At 61.5% G+C, this 11,375-nt stretch overlaps 1 protein-coding gene across 1 annotated transcript in view; it reads right to left on the bottom strand.

Annotated features, from left to right (window-relative positions):
• The window catches only part of NOL4L (nucleolar protein 4 like), a 36,045-nt gene that overhangs the window by 6,156 nt on the left and 18,514 nt on the right, over positions 1 to 11,375 (bottom strand). The window contains exons 5-6 of the mRNA XM_026862365.1: positions 6,199 to 6,340; positions 263 to 411 (exon numbers count right to left, since the gene is read on the bottom strand). Coding sequence (XP_026718166.1) covers positions 263 to 411; positions 6,199 to 6,340 — 291 coding nt within the window. The remainder of the gene's footprint in view (positions 1 to 262; positions 412 to 6,198; positions 6,341 to 11,375) is intronic.

Genomic DNA, 11,375 nt, shown 5'->3' with positions numbered 1-11,375 from the left:
CAGCAGCAAGGGCTGGAGCCAGTGCCCGGCCCGGGAGCGGCTGCCAGGAGGGCGCGGAGCATCCCACTGCACCCGATGGAGCAGCGGCCAGCGAGATGAAAAGTGCCATAAATTATTCACTCACAAAAGAGACGAGAAGGGGGCAGCAGGGGAGGAGGAAAGCCTGCGAGGAAGGGATACGGAACACAGACCGAGTGGGAGCGGGGGCCCCGCGGGGGGCCAGGGCTGGGCGGCAGCGACGCTTTCGTTAGGCTCAAGTGACCGGCACCCCGGGGGTCCTGCACCCACGGGTCCTGCACCCACGACCGGGCAGTGAGCGGCAGGAGAGGCCCCGGCCCCGCACCGCTCGCAGGGCCGGAGCACGCAGCCCGTGTTCTCCAGGTCCTGCCCGGCTGATTGCCTCCGAGATGCCTGAGAAAGAGAAAAGAAATGTCGCTGGGGGCCAGGGAGCGGTGGGGCTGGCCAGTGTCCAGTTAAGGAGCTCCATTTCCTGCCTTCCTTCGTTAATGCAAACCTCGTTAGGACCCGGACAAAGTGCCCACCCTCCGCGCTCCCTCCCCGGGTCCCTGCCTTCGACCAGAGCCCTTGACGAGCCAGACATCTGGCCCGGCCGGACACAATGCGCGTCCGCGGGCGAGCTCGGCCGGACAAGGCAGCGCTGTGCGGCAGCTCCCCCTCCCTCGCCATGAAAGGTGCCCCCCGGTGCCGTCTCCCCCCGGCTCCGCTGCCCAGCCCGAGGGAGCTGCTCCCTCCGGCACCGGGACCTCACCACCACGGACATTTTCCCACGTGCCGAGGCTCGGAAGCAGCCCTGCCGCCGACACGCTCTCTCGCTCAGTTTCCCCTTCTCCTCCTGACCCCTGTCCCTCCCCGTGCTGCCTCTCCGGCCACCTCGCGGCTCCAGGGAGGCTTAAGCCTGGAGCCAGCCCTGGCCCACGGCGGGGAAGGAGGAGGTGGCACAGCCCGAGGCTCTCCTTGTGCCACAGCCACCCGGATCCTGCTGCAGGGAGGGGACACGCCGCAGCCGCGCGCCGCCCGGCACTGCCTCTCCCCACGCCAAACAAACGGGTTTGGTGGCTTCAGGCAGGATTCGTGCCGAGCTGGTGCTGAGCTGGTGCCTCCAGCACAGACCTGCCCACCCCCAGCCCCTCGGGCAGGACAGAGCAGGGGCCGTCCCCACACCAGTGGGCTCTGCACCCCTCCCAGTTCACCCCGCAGTCCCCGCTCACCCTTCAGCTGGGGAGGCTCAAGGTGGGGAGGAAGGTGGGGGCACAGGCAGCCCCACCCCAAATCTCTGCTCCATGCACCAGCGGGATGAACCCACCGACTCGGCAGCACCCACACCAGCCCCGAGGGAGCCCCGAGCCAAGGTCCGGGCGAAGCCACCGCAGTGTCCCTGTAGCCGTGCAGGACAGCACGTCAAAGGACACTGAAAGGCGGGCGTTTACGGGGGTTTATGGGGGTTTACGGGGGTTTATCACCAACGAGGAGCAGACAGGCTCCTGAAAGAGGTGACAGGAAGGGTGCCACCAGCCCCGACTGCTCAGGCAGGGCAGGGACACGCTGACTTTTGCCGCAGGGACAGCCCAGTGTGGGGACACCCGGGGACACAGGAGGTGGATGCCTAAGGAAAGGAAGATGAGGCCACAGCGAGCTGCTGCAAAGCCTGGATGCTGGTCCCAGTCTTGCTCTGAGCTACGACTTCTGGGAGGGGGAAATCCAACACTGGTGCAAAAAGTCCTGAAAACAGGATTTTGCAGCCTGGGAAAAGCCGGGGGCTCGGGGCTCACAGACCACCTCGGGCGGCCACATCTGCTGGGCCTTCCCCGGGGCTGGCAAGGAGGAAGCCCCGGGGGGGAACGGGGACCCTGCTCGGGGCAGCGAGGACGGTGCCATCGCCCCCCAAGAGGGCACCAGCCATCGGGGAGGTGCTGATGTGGAACGGGGTGTCACGGCTGCCCTGGTGGGGGGTCCCGCGGGCAGGAGGGGGCCTCGCTGGGCAGGACCGGGTCTGGCTTCTGGTCTGCGCTTGCCGGGAGGGCTCCCTCCTCCCCAGCCAGCGCTCTGCGAGATGGGGACATTGGGGAACCCAGGGACACGTGGCACATCGTGGGTATCTCAGCAAATAACGGCGGTGTGACCTGGAGCTGCGGGACGCCTGTGCCACACCGGGAGAGAGACGCTGTGCTGGGGACGGCGCGGAGCCAGGGCAGGGTGTCCCCAGGACCGACATCCCCCATCTGGTCCTCGAATAACTGCCTGCACGTCCTCGAGGTCCCTCTCTGGAGCCCTCCCAAGGGATGTCCCCAACACCCAGGAGCCGTCCCAGCCAGCTGCCCCCAGGGACGCCCCCCGGAGCATGTGCCTTCCCAGCTAAGCAGGTTAAGAAAGTCCTTTCGCCAAGGTCTGGATTAGCCCCTGCTGCTCCAGGCAGAACGGGCTCAGCGGGGACACTGCCAGTCAAGTGAGGACGGCACGTGGGGACCGCAGCAGGAAGGGGACCTGTCCCAGCACGGTGCCGGGAAGCAACCCCCAGGCCCCCCACGCCGGGAAAGCAGATCTTACACCCAGGAGCTCTCCCTGCTCTTCAGGAAGATCAGGCAGGATGGGCTGAGGAGCAGCAACCCCCACCTGGGGCGACGGAGCGGGAGGTCTGGCCAGGGAAGAGGCAAGATGCGTCCTATTAGCGGGCAAGATGGAGGCGTCTTCTCCAGCAGGTGAAGCGTTTTGTCACGTCACACACATGGGGGTTCAGGGGTCTGCCTCCTGCTTTCTCTCCTTGCCAGCAGGCCACAGCACCCCCGCTGCACCCTCACCACGCCAAAACGGGAGGTTCGGTAACACCGCGCTCGCCTGGGGGTGCAGGCGGGCTCTGGAGATGGACAGACTCTGGAGAAGGACAGACTCCAGCTCAGACTGCTGCAGCAACACAAGGCCAGGCGCCAGGACCTGCGCTCGGCTGGGAGCGGGCACGGGACACCTCCAGGGACGGCGGCGGGTGCAGGGGGCAGCGAGACGACGCAGCATTCAGGGTCGCTCTGCTCCGAGCACGCGCTGGCTCCCGCAGACGCGTCCCTCCAGGATGTCCTGCACAATAGCTCCGCTTCGGCAGCAAAGAGTTTGTGTTGATCTTGCTGTCGCTTTGGGTAGCCGCCGGCTTCCTGCGGGCACGTACGCTGTGAGCAACATCCGACGGGGAAGGGATGTTGCAGGGAGCTTCAGGTTTTCCGTGCCGGGGCCCGCAGGATGAGTAACAAAGGAAAATGGAAGGAGCGTGCTCCGAGCTGGCCGGCGCGTCCCGCCTGCGCCGCCAACCCAGCGGGAGCCCCGACGCCCTCCTGACGGTGCCTTCTCTGTCCCGCACCCTGCAAAGTGCTCCGGTCCCGTCTGTTGTCCCTGCCGTCCCAAGGGCTGGCGCTGGTTGCAGCCTGGCTATACTGGGCCAAGGCTTCCGGGCATGGAGACAAAGGAAGGTGTTGCCTTTCGTTCCAGCTGCTTTTTAGCTCTCCGAAAATCCAGCAGATACCTGCGTATCAAAGCGTGGGATGGCGGCTGCCCTGCTCTCCAGGTTTCAGACCGCTCTGCTCTCACGCCGCAGGAGAGGAGCTGCTTCTCCCATGCCCCCGACAGACCTGGAGTTGGTGCTTCAGGACTTTAAACAAGACTTTTTAAACAAGACTTTTTTTAACAAGCGTGTCAGACGATACTGCTCTCCTACTAGGCAACTCTTCATTAAAACTTTATACTTTAGGAAGCCTTTCACAGGAGACACACTCCAAGCATCCCACCCGTCGGACGGTGGCAGGCAGGAGCGATTTAGTAACTCCACAGGATTTCCAGAGGGAGGAGAGCACCGAGTCCTCAACAAGCTCCTGACCAAAGGAGGCGGCGTGTGACCAGACCCCTCTGCGGCGCCAGGACGCTCGGAGCTGAGCCCAGCCCGGCTGCAGGGGAGGCGCGGGGCTGCATCTCCCACAGCTGATGGAGAAGGCCGGGGCTCTGCGGGGCACGGTGGATGTGGATAACCAGCCCGTTTTGGCTTGGAGTACTTGGAGCAGAGCCCCTGGGCTGCCCCTGCGCAGGGCACCTCGGCCCGCGGGGCTCCGAGGAGTGTGCAGTTCACACGGGCTGGTTACTCACAGTTAGATGATTTCCTTAGGAAAGTCTTGCTTGTGCACAGCCTTAGCAAGCCAGCGTGAAGCCAGTAAAAAACGTTTGCTTCCAAAAAAAAAAAGAGCTTTCAAGGGTCAAGAGAAGAGGGAACTGAAGGGCGCTCGACGCTTTGATTCACGTGCGTTCCCTTCCCCGCACCAGTGATCTGCCGTTCCTCCCGCAGCGTGCTCCCCGCCTGCTCCAGGCTCCGCTCCTCCAACTGCCCGTGGCCCTCCTGGGTCACCCAGGTCCCTCCTCGTGCTTCAGTCCTGGGTGGGAGCCTTGGTTTGGCAGAGGGACTGACACCAGCCCTTCCACCCTGGTGGCATTAGCCTCTATTTCAGAGCTCCAACACAGGGCACGGACACTCGCGGCAGTGACAAAACCTCTTTTCAGTCCCATGAACCGCCCCCTGAACTACGAGAGCCTGATGGAAATCCCAGTCCCTGGCTGCTTCTTGATGGGTCTCGTTAGTAACCTGATTGCCCCTCGACTCCATCGCTTCTGACCTGCCCAAGCCCACCTGGTGTAGCCTTCTGCTGACCCCGGGGACAGCCTGCGACATTTCCCTCACAAAGGCAAGGGGCTATTTGTGCTTCGCTGCTCAGCACCAAACCTCACAAAGAAATTAGAGGAGCCGAGAAGGGCCCCAAAGAGGACACCTGCTTCTGAAGAAAAATCGGACGCATTTCCTGAGAGGGCAGAGAGAGGGGGAGAGGATTTAGCTTTAGTGAGAACATCTTGATTTGCCTAAATACGCGAGTCCCTTATTAAATGACTGTCCTGTTGAATGATAAGTGTTCAGCAAACAGATCAAAACCGTGTCACTCTCGATTGTAAATGAGACTTGGGAATTCAGTGGTGAGGGATAAGCCACAAGCCTGAAATGTCCCAACAAGAGAGGGACAACGTTCCAGGGGTACGGAGAGACCCGGCCAGGCCACAGGTAGAGGCAGCGCTCGCTCGGGGCTGAGGCTGCAGCTGGGCCTCTGACGGGAGCAGCTCTGTCACCCTGAAACCCCACTCCCCTCTGCCCGACTGCGGGGCTGGTGCTAGTTAGTTAAAACCAGCAGGTTCCCAAACCGGCGGATCTGCAATAGAAACTCAAGTGCCACAACGCGCTGGACTGGAGAGAGCAGCGTCCCTGCTGTCCCTGCCCTGGCCACACAAGCAGCTCAAAGCCACCCCAGGGAGACCTGCCAGCACAAAAGCCCTTTCTTTCCCCCGGGGTGGTTTTCCAGTCCCCTTTCTTAAAGCAGCACCGACCCAGGGCGGGTCGTCCCGCAGCTCCTGCGCTCCCTCCCCGCGCTCGCAGCAGCGGCCGGGCTGCGGACGACGAGGGATTCAACCCCTTGAGCAAAAGCCGGTAACAGTCCAACCACCAAAACCTCCCAAGCATCACGGAGATGAACTCTGACCTGGACTCCTACTTCTACCATTTATTTACTTGCTCTTTTATTTTAAACTACCATGTTTCACAGAAGTAACACACCACCTCTCTTCACCAAACGCTTCCTCCCACCCAGCCCCTGCGTGCCGCCTTCCGAGCGCCCGCCCTGAGCGAGGGGACACCCACGTCCACCCCGCGCTCCCGCCACTGTTGGCTACTGCGGATATCACACATTTCTGCCTGGGGGATCCGAGACGCCGTCTAAGGTGCAGCTTTCCAAGCACAGAAAGCTCTGACCTGTATCCCAAAGCCTTGGCACCCCTCCTGCGGCGGGGTTCAGGGCTCTTCTTGTCACACCCGGGGAACTACAACCTGGTGCCTTAGGGGAGGGTTTGGTCCCCTCTTTCTGGAGGAGCTGGGAGCCAGGTCCCCACACAAGGACCATCTGCTCCGAGCTGGAGAGGGCCCTGGCTGAGCAGAGACCCAGAGGCTAAACGGAAGGCCTGGGAGACGGCTCTGCTTCAGAGCCTGTGCTGACATGAAATCCATCCTCCAGGTGGGACACCTGATCAGAAGGGACTGGTTAATGTTTAATAAGGCACAAAAACATCCTGTGGCAGAGGCGCAGAGCGGTTCCCGCCCGCTGGGGCACTCACCGTCCTCGTGGCCGTGCAGGTTCTGCGGGCTGCGCATGCTCTCGTCCTGGCTGGGGCTCAGGCTGGAGTTCAGGTGCTGGTCAGCTGAGATCCATGTGGAGTCGTTCATATCAAAGTCCTCGCTGCTCACCGACGTCTCATCCTGGAGGCAAGCAGGAAAGGGTTAACTCGCTGAGCTATTTTCCTCCCTCCTTTCACTGGCTTTTACATCTCCTCACCGCACTCCTTCCTAAAACCCATCAGTGGGCAGCTCCTGCCCCCGGGAAGGTTCGTGGCCCCTGGGCGCTGGCCGAGGCCAGGCGGGCGGCCCTTCCCCGGGCGCTGCTTCCTGCCTGAAGACGTGCCTGAGCAATGGCACTGTCTCTAATTGAGGACAATTAGAAAGAGCTCGCATCCTGTAGGAGCGGATGGCTGAGCCCTGGAGTTTTACCCTTTAATCTCCATCCACCCAGCATGTTTCTGGTGAGGCAGCGGCGTGCGGGAGCCGAGGACGGGTGAGACTCCATTGAAACGGCTCCGTGAAACGCCTCAGACTTTTTTTTAGATCAAATCATCCCCCATCATCGGTGGGGCCGATCTGGAGAGCGGCAGCACCAATTCCCAGAGACCTGCTCTGCCCGATGCTGCAGGAGGCTCCTGGAGCCCCGAGGGACAGCTCCTGAGCCCAGCCAAGGGATATTGCTGGATTTTCCCTCCTACCCTGACCCAGAATGACCACACACACCTTGGGCAGGGGCGAGGTCCCCGGCGAGGGAAGGACACCCCAGCCCAGGGAGCCCGGCCAGCCGCCTGCTCCCCGGCAGCATAGATGACATTCCTCTCTCCCACTCCTGCAGCTGAAAGGACATTTTCTCTCTCCCTCTCTCTCCCTTCTCGCTAACCTTTGCAGTACTTGGAGACACAGCCCTTGGATCGCTTCCAGCGCCGGAAAGGTCAGCCACAGGATTTCAAAACCATCATCATAAAGGCAGCACTGAGATCCTGAATGAGAGGAGGGGCTGCGGGACCTCCCCGGGCTGAACTCCCCGAACACACAGCTCAGGAGGAAGCAGATACGTGTTCCCGTATGAGCACGGTCCTGCTGGTGATCCCTTTATCTGCCTTCCTCTCCCCGCTCCCCTCCCAAAGCGAGGGGCCGAGTCCGCATCCAGAGCCCTGGGGTGCAGGGGAACACCGAAAATGTTTCCAGAACCGCTTTCAACCGCGCTTGCCTTTGATTGAAACATTTCAAAGGCTTGTAAACTCTGCTCTTTTTTTTTTTTTTTTTTTTCCCTCCCCCTGGTCCTGAGATAAAATACAATCCCCTCCCTTTCCGTGTAAGAAGCAATTGGCAAGCGCCCCTCCAACCTACGCCTGCGCTTCATAAAAACTGCCCTGTCTGGCCGCCGCTGGCTGACAGTTTTTATTGTGAACAAACAAATGTCTTTCAAGACAGGTTTGTGCTTTTCCTCCCCGCTCCTCGTCCCTGTAGACACATCTGCTGGCGCGGGGCTCTGCCCGCCCCCAGCCCGCTCCCTCCATGTGCCTCCCGGGGAGTTTCCTGGAATTTACAGCTTGTGAAACCCCGCTGGCACCAAGGGACGGGGCTCAGCAGCCCCATGCACGCCTGCCAAGGGAGCGGGGACCCCCGACCCCCTGCCCTGCCAGCCAGGTGCCCCCTGCAGCCCCCCTGTGCCCAGGTCGAGCAGAGCAGGAGAGGTGGGAGGCAGGGGGGAGGCACGGCGTCCCCCGGCTCGGCACAGCACCGCTGCCGCGCCAGCCGCAAAGCAATCCTGCCTCTCCAGAAACTCCATCTTGTACGTACAGGAACAGAACGGCAAAGGTCTCCCTGTTGCAAACTATAAATAGTCTCTTTATTGTAAGCATTTGCAGGGAGGCAGCCACCCTAATATCTGGCCTCCTTCACCGGGCTTACTCAAGATTACTGTCAGAGCTTAAGACACAAACGCAAATGCCAAGGTCCTTGCTGCCCACAGCCTCTCACCTGTGCGGCAAGGAGGAGGAGGAGGAGCCCTGGGAGCAACCCAGGATGTTTTCGGAAAGCCCTGGCACAGGCACGGCGCCCGCGGGGCCCGGCTGAGGAGGGTGCCCGGCCCCGACGCCCCAAGCGCAGCCCGGGAGGCACCGTGTGCTCCAGGCACTCCCGCGGCGAGAAGTGGGGACGGGAAGGATGCCCCAGTGCACGTGCTACGTAAAGCGCTTTACAAAGGTGTGCAATGCTCTCGAGCTGCAAAAACGTTCGCCTGTTATTAGAAATGCTCCAGGTATCAAAGCAGAAACCGATACGCTATAAACGACTCAAGTCAAACGAGACGTCGCGCGTTCACCAGCCCAGCCCCAGCAGGAAGAGCAGGACCTTGCCAGGCAGCCCCGGCCCCGCCGTCACCCGCTGCTTTCCAGCCCGAGTTTTCTGCCTTCCAGCACTAACACCCTTGGCCAAAACACCAAGGGGACCAACTTCCCAGCGGCACGCGGCTCCCACAGCACAGCCCACCCCACGGGAACGCGCAGCCGACCGCGCAGGCAGCGTCGGGGGAACCTTCCCCAGCAGCAGGAATGGCTGATGCCGGCGGCGGGAGCTGCTGAGAGCTCTGCCCCCGCCGCGGTGCCCGGGAGCTCCTCGCACCTTTGTGCCCCTTCCCTAAAGCGAGAGAAAGGCCCCGGCCTTGAGCGTGGCTCTGGCACCCTCCGCTGAGTCCCTCGCTGAGACACCAAGGCCACCAGCAAGCTCCCTCCTCCTCGGGACACCCCTGGGAGGCCGAGGGCTGAGCGTTGTGACCTCCCCGTGCTGTCCATCGGTGCCAGTGGCAACTGCTGGTGCTGACCCCTCATGCCAGGGACAATCCCAGGGGCGAGAGGCCCCGGCAGCAGCGCCCGGAGCACCAGCCGTCCAGCCACGGCCTGGGAGCGGCCTCGTTTCAGTCGGCTGGAGCCAAGGGGCAGCAGCACCGCACAAACCCCAGCGCCAAAACGTGGGACACCACAGCAGGGTCAAAGTTTCTGGCTGGGTGGGCAGCTCTGAATTCTTCCTGGATGCCGATAACCTGGCTGAAGGCTGAGCCTCCAGGCGGGCTCAGCGTCCAGCCAAACAAGGAAGCGTTTCTCAACAGCGGCAACAGCTACGACTCGGAGCAATACGGTAAATCTAATCTACCCTTCCACCCTCTTTTGGCTTGCAAGTCAGGCAGCTCATTCTTTTTCCTCTCTGGGTTCTCAGGAGAATTCTCTCTGCTAATTTCTTCTTTCCTGTAAACAAACTTCAAATGAAACTTTCATTAGAAAACAGAATGCAATCCATTACCAGCGCCTGTCTCAGGACCGGCCGCCTTTTCCCCAGTTCCACGCCACCCGTGGCACCGACGGCAGTGACAGTGGCTGCCCCAAGCAGCCAGCCCAGAGCTGAACCCCAGCCCCGCTGCTGCCGCCCTCCTCCTTCCTGCCCTTCCCGGCTCTCCGGAGAGATCTCCTCACCCCGCAGTAAAGTCCCATCGCTTTGTTTCCAACGTTCAAGGGATTGAGCGATCAAGGGTCAGGCGACGTGCGTGCAGCTCCTCTTCTGCAAGGGGAAGTCGGATCCTGCTGGTGCATTCACAGGCCACACCCAAACATCGGAGCTGGGCTCCTGGCACCGCGCGGGGTTTGGAAAACAACATCCTTGCTCCTCTCCTTATCTACAGTCCGACATTCACAGCTGCTCGGCAGACACTCGCAGCCAATGTTTTCTAGGCGGCAAAGGCAGACACTCACACGTGCAGGACACACTCGGCATTTCTGTCCCACTTTCCATTCACCGATCTTCGAGCACGGCGCGTGCACGCGTCTGCTGAGCCTCTCAACTTCCCTCGAGTTCGAAAAGTATTCTTCCTCTTCTAGAGCTGGAAAGCCCGGGCACTGACAGCCGCCCCGGCTGGCCCGAGAACACAGCGAGTCGCTGGCAGATCCAGGAGCACAACCGAGACCTCCGGACTGTGGGGCTTGAACTGCTGGAGAGCGTTTCTGCCCCGGCGGCTCTGCGTCCCGGAGAACAACCTCCCCTAGCGCTGCGGGCTGGAGCGGGGCAGGGGGCAGCTACTCTTATAACCGTTATCTCGTAAATATATGCAAGGCTATCAGTAACCTGCTTATTTTACAGCCAGGCTCGGTTTCTCGGGGACTGCCTTGCAAGTCTCTCTCTCCAGTCATTTACATGCTGTGCCTCACGCTTAATATTCCAGGCTCCCAGTCTCAGGACGGTTTATTTTCTCTCTTTGAGTCCTTTCATTTTAAAACGTGTCCTTTCACGCCACAGCCTGCGTCCCGATGGGATTTCTTTCCGCGGAGCAGGAACCGAGGCTGTGTGCCGTGCAACCTCCCCAGCGCACAGCCCCGCTCAGCTTCAGCACGGCTTCAGAAGCAGCCGTGTTTTTAGAGTCAACAAAAGGCAACGCGTGACTGCCAGCCCCCGGAGCCGCTCCAGCGCCGTGCCAGCCCCCACCTGCCCGCCACGGCAGCCCCCAGACCCCCAGACCCGGCGGAGGCGCAGCACCTCCGGGGGACGTGCTCTCCGAAAGGCAACCTCAGCTCCGACTCAGCCACTGTTTAAACCCGGCCCTCTGAGCATGCCAAGAAGGTATTGAACCAGATTTGACCCTAACTTAACCAGTTCAGCGCAGAGAAAGGTTTCCTAACGGCAGATGAAACACCCCGGGTCAAAGATTGATAGCGCGGGCACCGGCGCGGTGGTGGCCGCCGCTGGAGCCCCGCAGCCTGGACGCAGAGGGGTGTAGGCTGGCGGCGGTGGCAGCGAGCTGTGACTGCGCTGCCTACTCGTGTGTGCAATTCACACACCAAACAGAACATCCCCAGCGCTCTTTGTCAGGCCACTTACGGCCTTATTTACTGCAATTTCTGCCCATTTCTACGGGACGCGGCAAAACCGAGTGTTTGCTAGTTCCCCAAAACCGGGCGAGAGAGTCCGTTTAACAGGCAAAGGGCAAATGGAAGAGGAAAGGAAGCTCGTTGCCTCCTCCTCCCCCCTCTACCTCCCCTGAGAGCTCCTCTTCGGGGGACCCCCCCGGGTCAGTCCCAGGGCCCCGAAGCCGAGGGGGGCTGCGCGGGGGGTGGCCCCGCAGCCCCGTGTTCCTGCTGTTGGGCAGGGAGGTGCTGAACGTGGGGGACACACGCACCCCCCTCGTGTC

The sequence above is a fragment of the Athene cunicularia genome (genome assembly GCF_003259725.1).
Source record: "Athene cunicularia isolate RWA chromosome 20 unlocalized genomic scaffold, athCun1 chr20_part2, whole genome shotgun sequence".
NCBI classification, from domain to species: Eukaryota; Metazoa; Chordata; class Aves; order Strigiformes; family Strigidae; genus Athene; species Athene cunicularia.
Note: the sequence above shows the minus strand (reverse complement) of the source record. Positions and strands in the feature narration are given on the sequence as shown.